The sequence below is a fragment of the Lampris incognitus genome, chromosome 13, assembly GCF_029633865.1.
Source record: "Lampris incognitus isolate fLamInc1 chromosome 13, fLamInc1.hap2, whole genome shotgun sequence".
Lineage (NCBI taxonomy): Eukaryota > Metazoa > Chordata > Actinopteri > Lampriformes > Lampridae > Lampris > Lampris incognitus.
This window is the reverse complement of record NC_079223.1, coordinates 16,794,678-16,814,083: the sequence shown is the minus strand read 5'-3', so window position 1 is coordinate 16,814,083 and position 19,406 is coordinate 16,794,678. Positions and strand designations below refer to the sequence as shown.

General features: G+C 46.7%; 2 protein-coding genes across 2 annotated transcripts in view; one reads left to right on the top strand and one right to left on the bottom strand.

Annotated features, from left to right (window-relative positions):
- cep170aa (centrosomal protein 170Aa) overlaps positions 1-19,406 on the top strand; it is a 350,414-nt gene that overhangs the window by 50,833 nt on the left and 280,175 nt on the right. The window lies entirely within an intron of this gene.
- The window catches only part of sdccag8 (SHH signaling and ciliogenesis regulator sdccag8), a 79,394-nt gene that overhangs the window by 45,270 nt on the left and 14,718 nt on the right, over positions 1-19,406 (bottom strand). Inside the window, exons 5-13 of the mRNA XM_056291291.1 lie at positions 19,207-19,332; positions 18,868-18,966; positions 18,627-18,691; positions 17,950-18,150; positions 16,874-17,012; positions 15,843-15,995; positions 15,322-15,456; positions 14,478-14,594; positions 13,752-13,894 (exon numbers count right to left, since the gene is read on the bottom strand). Coding sequence (XP_056147266.1) covers positions 13,752-13,894; positions 14,478-14,594; positions 15,322-15,456; positions 15,843-15,995; positions 16,874-17,012; positions 17,950-18,150; positions 18,627-18,691; positions 18,868-18,966; positions 19,207-19,332 — 1,178 coding nt within the window. The remainder of the gene's footprint in view (positions 1-13,751; positions 13,895-14,477; positions 14,595-15,321; positions 15,457-15,842; positions 15,996-16,873; positions 17,013-17,949; positions 18,151-18,626; positions 18,692-18,867; positions 18,967-19,206; positions 19,333-19,406) is intronic.

Below are 19,406 nucleotides of genomic sequence, written 5' to 3'. Positions count from 1 at the left end.
CTTAGGGCAGGAGTAGAGAACTGAGCATTACAAGCAAATATGAGAGAATGAGGAGAGAGAGGGAGAGACAGAGAGAGAGAGAGAGAGAGAGAGAGAGAGAGAGAGAGAGAGAGAGAGAGAGAGAGAGAGAGAGAGAGAGAGAGAGAGAGAGAGAGAGAGAGAGAGAGAGAGAGAGAGAGAGAGAGAGAAGTGAGAGGCAACCGGATTTCTTGGTATGAGAGCAATCTACCTGCATTGAGATTCACTTCACACCTGAGAGACGTGCCGGATAATGTTTGAAACCCACCTTCCAACCTACTCTGACCTGGGGGGGGCTGGCAGACACACATACGTGTATGCACACATGCAAACATGCATGCATGCATGTCTCCGTCCACATCCTGTTAACCCACCCAAGCAATCTTCAGTGTGTTTACGTCAAGTTCAAATTTTGATTTTAATCAGATTAAGGCAGTTACTTGGTCTTTGCCAAGTAAACACGTGAATCAAACATCAAATTAAGGTCTAAATAGATGCAAGCACAATAGGATAAACAGAGGTACATTTAATTGTCAATCATTCAATTTATTATGCTTTGTATACAGCCTAATTGGCGTTCTTTCAGAGAATTAGCCGGGCACATGCACCAACAAGATAAGGTTTCCCGCTACTGGCATATGACCCGCAAACCAAAAGACAAAGGACAACATGGCGAATGGCAGTAAACGGCCACATTTCCGGAGCAAGGCTGAAACAATGAGCGTTGATGATCAATAAAATGAAGGACCTTAATGTCCTAACATTTTGGACAAGCAAAAAAAAATAGAAACGGAGACATTTCCCAAAAAATCTCAAACACGTTGTAAGCGGAGTCACACGCAACACAACTCCCATTCCATAATTCCCTTTTTTCCAACAAGTCTTGCAAAATTAGATCATCCAAGAGTCTGCATTATGCAAAACACATGTAGACAAGTTAAACGAATTATTCACCTTAATCAGATTATTGACTGCGTGTAATTATAGTCATTGTGCTTCTCAATAACTACCTGTCATTTCCTCTCCTATTTTCTTCCCTTTCCTTGCTCCATCTCTCATCTCCTCTCCTTTCCATGTGGTGGTCTGTGAGCTTCTGGGCCAATAGATCAGCTTCCCAGTGACAGAGAGAAGGCCATTGAGGTGGGAAACAAAGGGAAGCTCTTTAAACTCAGTGGGGGGGTTTAGGCTGGTGCTGGCGTGGTGGTTATATGGGTGGGGGCCTGTGCCCAGCCAGAGCCCACCGTCCTACCCACCATCGCCAGCTTAAGTGTTTCTCCCTCCTCTGTTCTCCCATTCAGCCTCTCTTCTCCAGCCATCCTCTCACCTCCCCTCTGAGGCTGAAGCTTAACTCCCATTTTGTTGCACTCCCCACACCTCCTCCCTCCTCCTTCACTCTGCTTTCTGGTTATCTTCCTCTTCTCCTCTCCTCTCCTCCTCCATCTGCCCTCTTCTTTGCCTGTATCTTTACTCATCCACCATTCAATCCCTCCCTAGCTCTCTCCTCTCATCCCATCTTCTCCTCGCTCATGTCCTCTCCTAACCTCACTCCCCGCAACCCTGTCGCCCTCTTCTACCGACCTTCTGTGAACTCTTTCCTCAGCTCCAGTAGTCTTCTTCCCCTGTATCCTTCTCTCTCTCTCTTTCTCATCTCTCCCTACCAGTGTGGCGCTTCTGTCTTTGTGATCATCACCCGATACCATCTGCTGATGGTGGCGCTGCCTCGCAGCCTCCCAGGCATGGCTTGAAACTGCTGTGCCCGCAAAGGGCAACAGAGGAAGAAGGGGTGGATTGAAGGCGCAAGAAGACAGACAGACAGACAGACAGACAGACAGACAGACAGACAGACAGACAGACAGACAGACAGACAGACAGACAGACTGTGAGGGTGAGAGAGAGCGAGAGAGAGAGAGGGGGAAAAGGTAAATATACTGACTATTGACATGGAGAATAAAAGCTCCCCAAAAAAAAGGATTCAAATGATTAAGGGCTGGATGGAATGGGTACAAGAGAATGGCAGAGGTGAACAGTGGGGGGAAATGGGGTAGGGAAGCGAGGAATGATGGGGAGAGGGAGAGAGAGAGAGAGAGAGAGAGAGAGAGAGAGAGAGAGAGAAAAGGTTCTGGCCGGCTGGGTAAAAGCTGTGCCTACTGGGCAGTGGGCACAGTTCAGAGCCACGGATGGTGCCACCCTGACAGCAGGGGCATGTGAAGGCACAAAATCGCCAAGATCTCACACGCTCTCATACACACACACCAAAACACACAAACAGACTTACACACACACACACACACACACACACACACACACTCCTGAACTGCTATCTTAGTGACAACCCCTCATTGACTACATTCATTCGCTAGACCTTAACCCTAACCATCAGAACGGCATGCCTAACCTTAATCTAATCTAATTCTAATTCTACCCCGATCCCTAACCCTAAAACACACCTTTAAAGAAGCAAGGACCAGCCAAAATGTCCTCACTTTGCAAAAATGTCCTCACTCTGATGGTTAAAAACTCAAATTGGTCCACACAAAGATAGAAGTCCAAGACCAAACACACACACACACACACACACGCGCACACACACACACACACACACACACACAGACACACACTCAAGCACACAAATAACCCTGTGGCCACACACATGGAAACATGCACACGCACACACATGCATGAACATGCAGAGAGACTATAACATACGCTTAATTCACTTTAAACATTTAAAGCAGCCATTTGACAGGACAAAACATACAAACACGTGTGTACACACACAAAAACACAAACACACACACACAAAGACACATTAAAATGCACACGCACTTGGCACAGCAGAAAAAACACTTTGCAACAATAACCCTCCAAAAGTCAGAAAAGTGAACAACAGAGGAACAGGATAATCATTGTGAACTCCTGCCTCTTTATGCTCACTCTTTATTTTCTGGTTAAAAAGCAGAAGAGAAAAAAGCTCTCAAAGGGAGCAATGTGAGGTATTTCAAATGCAGAGAGAAAGACAAAGTTTGAGATGAATGCTTTCTAGTCCAAAGGGAGGGCAAGCCGGGGACAAAGAGGGTAGACTGGTGGTAAGGGAGGAATGAATAGATAAACGGATGGATAGATGGAAAGATCTATGGATGGATAGATGGATGACAGAGGGCTACTCTCCCTATCTCTGTATCCTCCAGCAGTAGTGTGTGTATATAGGCCACTGTCCCAGGGCCGACTTGGCTGGGGTGACAACAGTTGTAGTCGACAGATTTGCCTCCATCTTGCCTGAGGTCTCCTAGTCAGCGATCTGTCTACTCTATCCGTCCCAAGCCCCACAGGACAGAGAATATATGGCTGTGCTAAATAATCCCGGCGCTCACAAGGGGTGATCTTTCTTCACGACACCTAATCACCTCCGTGTTTTGATACACTTTCAGTGCAAAACCACCCAACTGGAGGTGTCTCTATGCATGCCCGATAACCCAGGTAAGGAAATCACAGAAAGTCGAATCAGTTCATCTGGACACGTCTATTGAGAGAAACGTTACAGCACTCATCTGATGCCCCTTTTCCACTGCATGGTACCGGCTCGACTCAGCTCAACTCTACTCACTTTTTTTGGTTTTCCATTGGGCAAAAGTTAGGGTTAGTACCTGGTACCAGGTACTTTTTTTGGTACCACCTCCGTCGAGGTTACAAGTGAGCTGAGTCGATACTAAAAGGTGACATGAAAATACCACTATAAATAAATAAATGAATAAAATATAAATATATGTAATTTATTTATATTTATTTAAATATAAATTTAATTTTTTTGACAGCTGATGATTGCTTATGGCATGAAACAGGCTTGTACTGTCTCATAAAGAATTTACTTGACTCACTGGATTATTTATTCAAATATAAACAAAATCTTTAAAAAGAAATTTGTCAACACGCCCACAAATGACCAGCGGGGCTTCGCCGTGGGGGGATACTATCTGCTGTGGAAAACGAAATCCCAAAGAGTAAAGCGAGTAGAGTCGAATAGAGTAGAATCGAGTCGAGTTGAGCCTGTACCATGCAGTGGAAAAGGGACATTAGTGACCTCTTCAGTCTCAAATGACTGCAGGTATCTCAACCCTTATAAATAGCACAGTGACCCCAAAACACGCTGCACCAGAAATTGGTCCACCCCAAGGATCGGGTCCCCCAGCACAAACAGAGTAATATAGTGTACACCGTTAAGCGCCAAGAGGATTGCCATGACTTGCACATTGGGGAAACCAAACAGATGCTGGCCAAGAGGATGGCACAACACAGACAAGCTAACATGTAAGGCCAGGAGTCTACACCCATCTACAAGACAGTGGCCACTCTTTCAAGAATGAGGATATGCACATCCTTGATAGAATGCTGGTTTGAATGGGGAATCAAAGAGACACAATGTTTACTGAGAGAAAAGTTTCATCACTCATCTAAGTGACCTCTTCAGTCTCAACTGACTGCAGGTATTCCAACCCTTATAAACAATACAGTGGCATAATGATCAAAAACGATTGGTTTCATATGCAAATTGCTGTGACCATTATCGAGAGTTACAATGGCCATGTGTACTATTCACAGAGGATTTGGGAATAGTTGCAATCACAGCATTGTAAGATGGCAACAGATGTACTCTTACCCCCCCCCCCCCCCCGGTTCAGGGGTGGTCATTCCCTCTTCACATAGTTGGCCTCTTTGACTCCCGTTCAAACCAGCATTCCTCACTATCAAGGATGTGCACATCTTCATCCTTGAAAGAGTGGCCACCGGCCTGTAGATGGGTGTAGACTGTGGAGTCCTGGCCTAACACGTTAGCTCTTCTGTGTTGTACCATCCTCTTGACCAGTGTCTGTTTCATTTCCACAATATACAAGTTACAGCAATCCTCCTGGCACTTGACAGTGTACACTATATGGCTTCTGTCACCATATTACAATGCTGTGATTGCAACTACTCCCTAATCCTCTGTGACTAGTACACATGGCGATTGTTACTCTAGTCAATGTTCACGGCAATTTGCATATGAAACCGATCGTTGGTTTCGGTCGTTATGCCACTGTATTGTTTATAAGGGTGGGGATACCTGCAGTCGGTTGAGACTGAAGAGGTCACTTAGATGATTGATGAAAAGTTTCTCCCAATAAACCTTGTGTCAAGATGAACTGATTCAACATTCTGTGACTTCCTTACCTGGATTATTGAGCATGCATCAAGACAGTGCTTCTTAGTGCTTCTAAGATGTTAAAGATAAGTTGCAGAAGTAAGCAATTAGATGCATAAATTGAAGCTTTCATATACACTAACTAGTTGGTGGAGCAGCAGTATGGAGACCCAGCTTTCTGACACTCACTAAAAACAAGGGACACCTTCAAAGACAACATCCAGGAGACAACAGAGAAGGCGATAAGAACAACTGATAAGAATGAATATTTTCTACAGCTATTACTTGCAACACAAATGAGTAGGTTCATTTCTTTCTCCATGCACATACACACTTAGTAGGCCCTTGTTGATCATTTATCAACATGTGTGTGACACTTTAAGGTGTTGGATTGATGGACGGAAGATTGTCGGACAAATCAAAGGAAAAATTAAAGGCTCTGTACTGTCGCATATACAGCCGAAACCTGTCCAGAGTTGTATTGATAAAGCTGCGCATTCATGTGTCTTCCAGCTTGATAAAGGAAGTTTAATTTGTTTAAATCATTTCTACACAAATAAAACTAAATTAAAAGGGATCGGCAATCCGCAACAGAGCGGAGACAAAGGGGGAAGGAGTCACAGTAAGACAGAAGGAGATGAAGAGTAAAAAAAGACAGAAGGAAGGATAAAGGAGCCAGTAGCAAGTAGGTTTCATCAAAGAGACGAGAAATGTATGGGAGAGCGAGAGAGAGAAAAAGAGAGAGAGGGAAAGAGAGAGAGAGCAAGAGAGAGAGAGAGAGAGAGAGAGGGGTGAGAAGACAGGATGGCAGAGAGGGCACTCCGACAGCGAGGAGAGAAGAACTCGGCAAGGTCTCGTCACTGGGCCAACGGGCCCACCACTGTCAACATCATGGCACTCCATTGTACACACACAAACACACAAACACACACACACACACACACACACACACACACACACACACACACGGCTGGCCGGCGGCCCTCCCAGCTGCCCTATCCGTAACTGTCTGATTAGTTGTGCTAAGCAGCCCCTCCCATGCCAACCATGGTGCCATCTGCTACCCAACAACATGGCTGACAACCAGATAAGTGCACGCTCGCAAGCGCACACACACACACACACACACACACACACACACACACACACACACACACACACACACACACACACACACAGCCCCATACCTGGCACTGCCCTGCTGCTGTCACACACAGACGTGTGCATCAAAACTTCATAGAAACACATGTAGCCCAAAGGTATCAACACTTAACATTCTTCACAAAGGCACAGGCTGACAACCGAGTCAGTTGTAAGTGCGCACATCATGAAACCACATCACACAGAGAGGCATGCACGTGCTCACATAAATCAGTCTCACACACTTAATGTGTGTGTTTGGTTAAGTTTGTGTGTGTACGTTTGTGTGTGTGTGTGTGTGCGCGCGCACATGTGGGGGGGAGGGTGATAACAGCACATCAAAGCCAATGCCAAGCAGCGAGCTGGGCTCGGTTTTGTGAGTGAGCGTACACGCGTGTGTCCTTACTGGCGGCGCTCGGAGGTTCATTATGGCCCCCACCTCTCCTACGCCGCGGCGGCCCGCGTGGAGCCCCGGCCCTTTTATTCCAGGCCGTGATTGGACAAGGGCCTCCCGCCGAGTTGGTTTGCAGCAGTTTTGTCGCTCCCAGATTTCGCTCGCCGCGCAAAGCGAGCCTCTGGCGGGACGCGGCATCTGCTGCCTCACCTTCCTCATTTACACTTCTCCGCCCTAGCACACATATCCGCACCCACACACCCACACACCCACACACACACACACACACACACACCAGCAGACCCCGCGCATATGCGAACGCACACACAATTTTTACTCCGCCTTCCCAGATCCTGCCATCAACAATCAACAACTTAGGGGGAAAGAAAAGGGGGCGAGAGAGAGAGAGAGAGAGAGTGGGAGGGAGGCAGAGCAGGAGCGTGACATTTTTAATAGAGTTTGGGGGAACTTTGTCTATGAGATTCACAGTGGTGGGTCTGCAGCTTCGTCTGACTGGCTCCGTCTCTGCCTCTCGGTCTCAGCATCCGTCTCTCTCTGTGTCGTCGTTCAGGGTCAACCAGAGGAGAGCGTGGCCTTCAAACTCATAGGGGGAGCGCCGTCTTGCTGTCCTTCTACCTCTGCCTGCCTTAATCGCGCACTCCAAATAGTACTTTGCGGTAAATATTGGTATTTTCCTCTCCAATTCACCTTCCCTCAACGGCGGGGTCGCCTCTCTCGCTTCGCCATGTACTTCGTTTCGTATGGTTAAGACCCCGGTCGAATGGTGCTTGAAAGTCGTGCCATTTGTTTGAGAAAACGTTCATGCTAGCTGGATCAGGTATGCCATGGAGAACGAACTCGTGTTGTATGTTTCCGTGACTTGACGATTCTGACGACACTTCATCAACTGCCCAACGAAAAACACCAACCAGCTGGCACGTCACGCAGCGGAAAACAGACTCTGAACTAACTACAGCTTCTATATAACCTCGGCTGGGTCTAATCAACAGAGATGAACGTAACAAAGCCCTACAGGAATAGCTAGGTATTCCGGGCATCTGGTAGCGTAGTGGTCAGCTCCGTTTCCTACCACCACGGGGCTTGCCGATTCGATTCCCAGTGTTACCTCCGGCTTAGTCGGGCATCCCTACAGACACAATTGGCCGTGTCTGCGGGTGGGAAGCCGGATGGATGTGGGTATGTGTCTTGGTCGCTGCACTAGTGCCTACTCTGGTCAGTCAGACCGCCTGTTCGTGGGGAGGGGGAACTGAGGGGAATAGCGTGATCCTCCCACGCGCTACGTCGCCCTGGCGAAACTCCTCACTGTCAGGTGAAAAGAAGCGGCTGGCAACTCCACATGTATCGGAGGAGGCATGTGGTAGTCTGCAGCGCCCCCCCCCCCCCAGATTGGCAGAGGAGGTGAAGCAGCGACCAGGATGACTCAGAAAAATAGGGTAATTGGCCAAGTGCAACTGGGGAGAAAAAGTGGGGGAAATCCCAAAAAAAAAAAGAGAAAAGGAATAGCTGGGCATTCTTCCTACAAACGTCCTGTAAACTTTTTTATCCAAATTATATCAGTGCACACAGATATACAAGCTCCTGGTTGGAATGAACAAGAAGCAAACCAGGTTAACTGTCAACTATGACAATTTTTTTGGGGGGGGGGGGGGCGTTTGGGTGGCATGGCAGTCTATTTCATTGCCTACCAACACGGGGATCGCCGTTTCAAGTCCCCGTGTTACCTCCGGCTTGGTCGGGCGTCCCTACAGACAGACACAATTCGCTGTGTCTGCGGGTGGGAAGCTGAATGTGGGTATGTGTCCTGGTCGCTGCACTAGTGCCTCCTCTGGTTGGTCGGGCTGCCTGTTCGGGGGGGAGGGGGAACTGGGGGGAATAGCGTGATCCTCCCACGCGTTACGTCCCCCTGGCGAAACTCCTCACTGTCAGGTGAAAAGAAGCAGCTGGCAACTCCACATGTATTGGAGGAGGCATGCAGTAGTCTGCAGTCCTCCCCGGGGAAATTTTTTTTTTTTAAATGTATTTTTTTTTGGCCAGCATTTGATTTAGTGGTTTTCAAAGACAAACTAACTTTCGTAACTTGGTTGGTTCGGGAATCCGGGTCTCACCATTTTTTCTCATCTTCTAAAGTAAGGGCAAAACGACTTCTTCAAATATGCAAAGAGCAGAGGAAAAATCTGTCTTATCAGAATCATATCTATGTTTATTGGCCATGTAGGTTTGCACTACATGGAATCTGACTCCGGTTTCGTGGCTCTCTCAGTGTACTTATCATAGAATAACAACCCAACAACACAACAATCTTCAGATATATACACAAGGATTGACTTATACAGGCGAAATAAGAGGCGATAAGGTGCAATGGCGCAGAGAATATATCAGAGATGTTGAAATAGATGTTAGCAGGTTACTTACATATACACAGTTCTCATATGTGGAATAAACATTACTTTCTGAACACCATGTATAAAATTTGAGGAAGTACATTTTAGCAATGAACTCCAAGGGGTGCGTGTGCATGATAAGAAGTGAAAGTGTTCTTGCAAAACCATGCTTTAAAATTGAATTCCCTCGACCTGGTCCAACACGAAAAGCCGACAGTCCAAATCCAGCCCCACCCCTGTGATAACCAAGCAGCCTCATGAAAATGGATGTTCGATTTTCATGTGGATAACGGCCGCAGCGGAAGATTTGGGGCCTTGCAGCAAACAGTCGCTAACTCTGTCCAAACACGACATGAGCATATAGGTCTCATAATCAACCCATATACACACACAGATACAATTCAACACCCACACAAACACACACACACACACACACACACACACACACACACACACACACACACACACACACACACACGCACGCACACACACACCCAAAGCCCCTATCCTATCTGGCGTGTATTTAAAATGAAGTTATGCCGGGCAGTTTTTCACTGCAGCCTGAGTGTGAGATGGAGGGATGGAGGAAGGAAAAGAGAGAAAGAGAGTGAGGGAGGGAGAGGAAAGACTGGAACAAACAAACTAAACAAAACAAACAAACAAGGTAAAGCCCTCTGTAAGGCTGGGCCGGGGCTGGTATGAGTGTATGTGTGTGTGTGTGTGTGTGTGTGTTTAGCGATGTGAACAGAGTGGCGAGGATTAGGACAGATCCTGAGCTGTCCAACTCACAGCTGGCTGATGATCCAATCCTGGAGCGCAGCACACCGCACCGGCCGCTAAGGGACCCCGGGGTGTGTGCGTGCATGCATGCGTGTGTGTGCAGTGTGTATGTGAGTGTATAAGCATGGAGCTGCATGGCTCTGTACTCTGTGTGTGTGTGTGAGACTGTGGTGAGAGAGAGAGAGACTGTGGAAATGGGGAGAGGGGAAAAGGGGGGTAGGGGGTATCAGAAATCAAACAAGAGTCGGCTGCTGCTTCATGTCTCACGTTTGAAGGCAGACTGTGATCATTTGGGCCACAGGAGTCGGAAAGAATGAAAGAGTGGCGAGAGAGAGCAAGAGTGAGAGAGAGAGCGAGAGAGAGAGCGAGAAATCAAAGAGTTTCCTCAGAAGCCCAGTCAAACAAATGCCTTGCAGTCCTGTTCCTCTGGATATCACTCTCACACACAGAAACACACCAACACCAGGCCGCCGTAGCTACAAAGATCCCCACATGTCCCTTAAAAGAACAGTGGGGAGCAACAGAGGCATGACTCCGACTGAACTGCACAACCCCGGGAGGCCCACAGATGGAGAGAGGGAGAGACAGAGAGAGAGGCGGAGAGAGAGGGAGAGACAGAGAGAGAGAGGGACAAAGAAAGAAAGGTTTATTCACTTGTTAATGCAAGAAAAATTAAGATGACAGAAAAGGCAAAGAGGCAAAATGACAGAAGCGTGGTCTCCTTCCTGAGGAGGTGACGAAGACCCTGACCAGTCAGATGTCAATAGGTGTGTTAACCTGTGAGGTGTGACCTGTGTGTCTATGCTGTTTAATGCTGGCTCCCTAAGCTCGCCCCAAAATTTACCATAGGTATCTTAACTGAAAACCCCTTTCTTCCCCTGCAGAAATCTCCCATGAAGACATGACTGTAACGCGAGTAACCATCTACAGCAACTCTGCAGTGGACAAACAGGACACTGACTTTGTGTGTTCAATGTGCAACATGTCCTGCACTGTTAAATACACAAAGCCAAAGCAAATTCTTTCCATGCTTCTCAATCAATTCCTATTCTTTCAGACCATGGGAGAGTGAATGCTTACCATGCCTTACCAGTCCCCAGAGACAGGAATGACACCGCTAAGCTGGAAAAAGTGAGCAGTCTCACCTAAAGCGATATTTCACCTTTGTGCAAAATTTTAATTTACAATCAAACTTGATGACGACTGCCCCTACAATGTGTGAATTGACAATCTGCACTCACCCACGTTATGTGATATATAGACACATTGAAAATGCTAATTATGATTAAGAATTATAATAGAGTGCACATGAAATTGTACCTGCTCTCCAGGCTGCTCTGTCTGTATGTCTGTCTGTCTGCCGTCCTGCCTATTTGTTTGTGGGTTTGTTGTTTTTTGGCTGATCAGCGCGTGCTGGTCAGTGCATTACGAATACATCCTGGCATCTGTGAGCAGAGTGCAGGTAAATGACTCAGACTAACAGTCAACGATGACCAGGCAGCCAGGAACTCTGCAAGGACATGACACTGAACCCGACCAAAGGTTCTACATGAAACTGGTTATTCTGGGTGGGAACTCTCCCATTTACATTCATAAAAAATACTCAGTGACTCTGCGGCAATGCAGTCACAGAATATAAATTGCAAGTCTAGACCTCTTTCATTTTCAAAGTCCAGACCTTTATTGCTTTCTAAAATCTTTATTGGTATCCACTGTTTCTGATCGCTAATGTGACTGTACTGTTTGTCCACAATGCTTTGTCAAGAAAGTGGGCATGAAACTAACTGCTTTGACATCAACTATGAACATGTGAATCTCCCCTCCCCCCCTTTTTCTCCCCAATCGTATCCGGCCAATCACCCCACTCTTCTGAGCCGTCCCGGTCACTGCTCCACCCCTTCTGCCGAGCCCGGGGGGGGGGGGGCTGCAGACTATCACATGCCTCTTCCGATACATGTGGAGTCACCAACCACTTCTTTTCACCTGACAGTGAGGAGTTTCGCCAGGGGGACGTAGCGCGTGGGAGGATCACGCTATTCCCCACAGCTCCCCCTCCCCCCGAACAGGTGCCCAGAGGAGCCGCTAGTTTAGCGACCAGGACGCATACCCACAACCAGCTTCCCACCCACAGACACAGCCAATTGTGTCTGTCTGTAGGGACGCCCGACCAAGCTGGAGGTAACACGGGGATTCGAACCGGCAATCCCTGTGTTGGTAGGCAACGAAATAGACCACTATGTGAACATGTGAACCTGAAAGAGGAGTTAAAGGCCCGGTCTAAGTGGAAATACTCCTCCATAACCTGTACATCAAAACATTGTATTTCACACCTGATAAACAAAACTGAATCTGAATGAGTCCCTTATTAACAGAGCCACACACATCCAAAACCATACATACATACACTCTTTCACTAGGGAGCTGGTTTAGCCCCCTTGTACAGGTCAATGTCATTATGTTGCCACATTTACATGCATGTCATCCTCTACAGCTGCCTGGAATACACACCCATACCTCCCACCTCCTCGTACTTTACAAACACACACACACACACACACACACACACACACACACACACACACACACACACACGTACACACAGCAGTATAACACCATGCGGCCAATGTGTTAGCGCTGGCCTTCTGACAGACAAACACACTTAAACACAGATCAGAGCCGGGAGCAGGGGTGGACACACATACTCTGCCAGACCGACAGAGGCACACGCACGCACACACACGCACCCGCACACGCACACACACACACACACACACACACTTGCATCCCGCTGTCTCCAGCACTGCAGGGCACCAACGCCACATCTGTGCCCGCCTCAGACACCTCGACTATGGGCTGCGGGGGTGAGAGAGTGCCCTGGGCGGCTGGCATGAGCTGGTATGGCCCTGGCACTGGCTGGCATGGAAGGGAACAGCAGCCAGTGGATGGCAGAAGGGACAGAGAGGGGGAAAGATGGAAGGAGAAAGGAGGAACGGAGGAAAGGAGGCAGGGAAGGATGCAGGTATGGATGGAGAAGAGAACAGAGAGAAAGACAGACAGAGACAGAGGAGCAACAACAAAAAAACTGAAAGAGACAGGAAGGCGTGGAGAGGAAGATGGAAGGAAAAGAGGGTTTAAGGGGATATGAAAGAACCGAGGATAGCAAGGGGTGGGGGTAAGGGTGGACTGAGGACAAAGGAAAGAGTAAGGGATGAAGGCAGGAGGTGAAACCTGGACAGAAAGACATGAGGAAAGAGGGACAGGAAGGGAGACAATGGGAGGTGGAGGGAGAGGAGCCGGTAGTGCCTATGGTGAGGACGGGTGCAGGGTACAGGCAGGTGGCATCGAGGCCAGGCTGTCTAGTGACCGTCAGCCGCATTACTCCATGTGTGCTTGTGTGTGTATGTGTGTTTGCATGCACATGTCGGGCACAGGAAAAAAAAAAGGCTCAGACGCCATTTTGGCTTGACCAAGGCTGTTGCTGGCCTGGACACTAACCTGGTGGTACAGAGCAGTATGTGCATATGCGTTTGTGTATCTGTGTTTGAGAGAGAAAGAGAGTGTGTGTTGCATTATGTTGTGCCATGCCTAACAAGATTAGAGATGACCTGGTGAGGTCCAGTTGGTGTTGGGACCACGGCACAGTGGTGCCCGCGTGTGTTTACGTGTGTGTGGCTATTATAATAGGATTAGCTGTTACCTGGTGCGGTACAGTTGGTATGCTGGTCTGAACTGGACTGGACTGGGCTGGAGCTGGGGCTGGACAGAGGGGAGCGCTACATGTGTGTTAGTGTGTATGTGTGTGTGTGTGTGTGGTGGCATGTGTAATAGGATTAGGTACTACCTGGTGAGGTGCAGTTGGCGCTGGGCATTTGCCAGCTGTTCTGCCAGGCTCAGGGCTTCGGCCTGCCATTGGCTCCCATCCTTTTGGACCGCCTCCAGGCGCTGCCGACAGCCAACCAGCTCTGAGTTCAGCCTCTCCACTTCCTGTCCCACAGAGAAGGGAGGGGGTAGGGAGGGGTGTGATGAGAAGGTCTTACACAACAAGCCACCTTATGCCCCATCAGACAAAAACACCAGTAAAATGACCAAGGTTAATTATAATCTGAAAGCAGCAGGGCAGAACATATGAAGTTGACCTTTACTACACACACGCAAGATGTAGTCAGACAGGGGACACTTAAACCATTGAAATGTTTTAATACATATTTAATTCATATTCATAAAATGAGATATGTATGGATTTGTATTACAAGATGTCTTCTGAGGTCCAATTTTTATGGCTTCTATAAATACAAAAGCATACTGATAAGATAAGGAAGCTTCGATCCAACTCAACTAATGTAATATTCATTTTGCTTTGCTGGGAATTTAATTTGTCATTTTAAACTTGGGGAACCAATCAGCTTAGATGACTAGTTTAGATTTCGGAGTGTTTAAAATGCAAAAAAAAAAAAAATCTTTTTTTACCTAATTTATTTCCCACCCGAACTGTTCCAAAAGTAAAACGCTAACGTTCTTCACCATTTGGAAAATAACTGATGACTAACTCGCTGACTGACAGACTGACCTGTTCAGCCTTCTCCGTTTGTCTGCTGGTCTTCACGCTGAGCTCTCGCAGCTCTCTCTCAGCTTCCTCTCTCTTCAGCTGGGCCTGCCTTAGCTGGTAACGCAGGTCCACACATACCTAGACGAGAAAAATGAGGAAACAAAAGCAGTAACTATCAGTCACCTTCCTGTTATTGATACTTGGCTCTGTCATCTTTTATAAATTGCCCTTTGTCACCTCAGCTGCGACTGCAATAGGACTGTTTGTCGGAGTAATCCCAGCATTAAAGACCTTTCCTAGCCAAGCTTTGTTCAGAACATGTTCTTATATGGCCCTGACTTGTTAAAAGTAGCCCGTGACGGAGTTTCTTCTTATATATAATTGATTAGTTAATTATGAGAACATCAACTGCTTTATGCTTTTCTGCTGCCTTATGCACTCGTGCTGAACATCACCTTCTTCCTGACACCCAGAATGAACCATGCTGAAATACAGAAGGCTGTGGTGCCATCCAGTGGATTATAAAAAGTAATACAAGGACAGAACAACCCAACTGGACGAGGGATGTACTTGAGGGGGTTTCAAACAACTGAATAATCTGATGTTCCTATAAATTACTTCATTAGAAATTATCATACCCAACCAACTAAAAAATATTTGAGAAGGTGGGAAAGTAGTTAGAGAAAGAGTGCAGAGGAAACAAAAGAGGGGAAAGCTAAGACTGGATAAAAACCTTGTCCAACAGGGGGCTCTATCTACCTCTGGAGGAGCATTTCATGGTTTTCTCATTGTCGAAAAATGCTATGAAAGGACTAAAATCCCCCCATACGTTTCCGATACTCACGAATCTTTTCTGACTAAGTACCTTGGTGCTTTCTTGTTCTTGATTGGTCAGTTTGCAGAGGGTATCATCGAGCTGATTGGTCAATGAAGTCTTCTCTCTGTGTGCTCTGTCTAGTTGTCCTTCTAACTCAGCCACACACTGGGAAAGGTTGGACACCTTACAAACACACACACACACACACACACACACACACACACACACACACACACACACACACACACACACACACAAATGTGAGTGAAAGGTGGGCATAAAGCATTCATACATAAACACACATGCACAGACAAAAGGACGACATGACAAATGCACATTTTCGGTTTTTCTGTACCTATTACTGTACACACATATTTACATACAACAAACCCCAGGCACGCACGCATGCATGCACACACCTGTACAAAGATGACAAATGTTAGAAAAAATGCAATGAATTACAATAAGAAAAGATAAGAAAGACATGGGGACATGCACTGAGAAAACACACACACACACACACACACACACACACACACACACACACACACACACACACACAGACTTACTGTGCGTGCCAGTTCCTCCTTCTCCTTGCGGGCCTCGCCTCGAGCCTCTTCTCGGACCTCAGTCAGTTTCTCCTGCAAGGCCTGAGCCTCCCTCTCCAGCCGTTCCCTCTGTCGACCCAGTTCTCTGGACAACTGCTCACACTGCACCTCCACCTACACATCAGCAATATGTTAAATTTTACTTACGTCCACATAACTCTTAGACTTTGGATGTAAACAATCAAGGCAGCAAAACAGGGAGGTTACCCTGTAGACATGCTGTCATCGAAGGCATTAGAGGCAAAGGCTTTAACTACCAGGGGTACAAATAACACCTTAGTAGCTGTGACCAAACATACTCCAGACATGTTTAAATCTACTACTAATATTGAGAGTATTGTGTATAAGATCTTTGAATAATTTGCTGTTGGTTTAAATCTTATTATCTGCACACAGCTTTTCAGCTACCTGCCATCGAGACATTTGACACACAAACACTCACAGCAAACACAAAGGTTTTCCTTTAAATTCAGAATAATCATGGCATCTGGGTGGTGTAGTGGTCTATTCCGTTGCCTACCAACACGGGGATCACCGGTTCGAATCCCCGTGTTACCTCCGGCTTGGTTGGGAATCCCTACAGACACAATTGGCCGTGTCTGCGGGTGGGAAGCCAAATGTGGGTATGTGTCCTGGTTGCTGTACTTGCGCCTCCTCTGGTCGGTCAGGGAATTTGTTCGGGGGGAGGGGGCACTGGGGTAATAGCGTGATCCTCCCATGTGCTACATCCCCCTGGCGAAACTCCTCACTGTCAGCTGAAAAGAAGCGGCTGGCGACGCCACATGTATCGGAGGAGGCATGTGGTAGTCTGCAGCCCTCCCCAGATCGGCAGAGGGGGTGGAGCAGAGATCAGGACAGCTTGGGATGGCTCGGTGGGGGTAACTGGCCGGATAAAATTGGGGAGAAAAGGGGGGCAAAAAAAAAGAAAAGAAAAGAAAAGCTGACTTTTTTGTCAGTGGCATGTGTGCAACCATCTACTGTGTGTTGCTGACCCTAGTCTTGTGCAGGTTGGCCTCCTCAGTCATCTCCACAGCCTGTTTGACCTGGAGACAAGCTGCCCACTCCCTCTGCTGGGCCTCCTGTTGGCTGGCCCGCACTGCACACAGGGCTGCCACCAGCTCATCACGCTCCCTGTACAGTGACACAACAGGGCAGACACAACACAGACACGTACAATACATTAATACTCATACACGCACGCAAATGAAGAAAAAGCACACAAATGAAAGCATGAATAGAAAGGCAAACACAGAAGTTATTTATACAGTGATAGTTATGGATGTTACACACTGTCTGCTAGTCCTAATTTAGCTATATGTTGGAAAAGACTGGAAACTTTACACATACACACACAAAAGGATGATCTCATCCATCCATTGTCATCCATTGTCTACATCCATGTAATCCACACCTTGCCATCTAAGACCCCCCCACACACACACACACACACACACACACACACACACACACACAAACACACACCTACCTATGGGCAATTTAGAGACTCCAATTCACCTCACATGCCTGTCTGTGGAAGAAAGAAAAAAAATCTCTTTCTTGCACTTTTTCTTTAGCACTGGTTTTGCTCTTAGATGCTTGTTTAGATGCACTTATGACCTCTGATGACTAGTAGTTCTCCTGATTTCCTACGTTAAATGCACTTATTGTAAGTCGCTTTGGATAAAAGCGTACGCTAAATGACTGTAATGTTATGTAATGTAACTGGAATACTTCAGGGAAACCCACACAAACATGGGGAGAGCATGCAAACTCTTCACAGGCAGGCTGGAACCAAACCCAAGACCCTCTTGCTGTGACGGCGCAGTGCTGACCACTAAGCCATGACGACACCCATATTTAAGATGATTTTTGATGAATGCAAATAAATTCTACCCATCAAAACAAATGCATATCTTTGTTTCATTGGGGGGGGGGGTAAAGTTTTAACTAATTAACTTAAATTTTAGACAACAATGTATGTAGAGGTTATCCCCCTTGTCTAACTTGTCACTGACTCAGAAATCAAATCTGTGTGTGTGCGCACGTGTGTTCGCATATTCCTACTGACTTGGTGAGTCTGTCGATAGCCTGAACATGCATGCTGGTGTGTGTCCCTGCCAGAATGGCTTCATGCTGGGCGCACTTCAGACATAGGCCTCCCACACGAGGAGCTCCGTCGGCATTCAGCGTCTCCGCAGCCTGTACCTCCCTGTGCTTTAGACGCGCCTTCAACTCTTCTCGCTCCCTCTGACTGACCGCTAGGTCCTTCCTGATGAGGTAAGGAGGTGAGGAATAGGGAAGGAATGAGAAAGATGAACGAGAGCAAAGAGTTGACAACAAAGAAAATATAATGAAAATAAATTAAATTAAATCAAATCTAAACTAATCTAAGTGTGAAACAGCCTAGTCTAGAAGGGGTGAGGGAGAGCGATAACAATAGCATAGTGGCACTGTGGGACCAGATCTGTTCTTCATATTTCACTAGAGAAGAGAAAGCCATTAATTGTAATTGGTCATGAAGGTCCCCTTTGAAATCTCGCCAAGAAATGGCAATTTACAATGTTTTTGCAGCATTTTCTTTTTTTCTTGGTCTGAAACAACCAGTGGTGATGTCATTCTTTGGCCAATAGGTTCTTAAACTCTAAGTAACTACCTGGTTAAATAACTGTTAAAAATAAAAAAAATAGAAAAAAAAGAGGGAACAACTATGGCATTAGGTACACTGACTCTGAGCAATGTTCTGACCTGAGGGAGGCAACCTGGGCTTGCAATGTTTCAGTCTGGGCCTGATAAATTACCTTCAACTGCTCCTAGTAAACACACACAGAAACACACACACAATTTCAGAACAGGCTGGATATACTAAGATTAAACACATTACTGACATATCTGTGAATAATGAGGTGAAGTGAGACAAGATGAGATGAGATGAGATGAGAGCTGAACAGAACGGTAAGAGAACAAAGAAGATGTCTGTTATCCCTACCAGTTCATTTTTCCATGTGTGATCATCTGTTCTCTGTGGCATGCTGTAAGCAGATATGGTCTGGGTTTTTTGACCATTGGCTACTGCACTCTCATTTACCTGGTGAAGATATATGGGCAGATGACCATGTAGGTAACTTTAAGTACCTAATTAGACATTAATTCGTTTCTAATTAATATTTAATTAGAAATTTACGCCATCACGTACATCATCACACACAAACACAATCAAATCATAATCACACATGGGCTCAAAATAGTCAAATCTTTATCACAAACCCACTATCTCAAACATAAAACAATAATACACCACACAAAGACACTTGCACACAAACAGTACCGTGGAGTCTATGATGGTGTAATCTTTCAGGGTTTCATCTATAGTTTTGGATTTAAGTTCGAGGTGAAGCTTCTCATTCTCCATCACTACTACTCCGACCCGTTGTTTCATCCCCTGCAGCTCCTCCTGATCACACACAAACACGCACGCACGCACGCACACACGCACGCACACACGCGCGCGCGCACACACACACACAC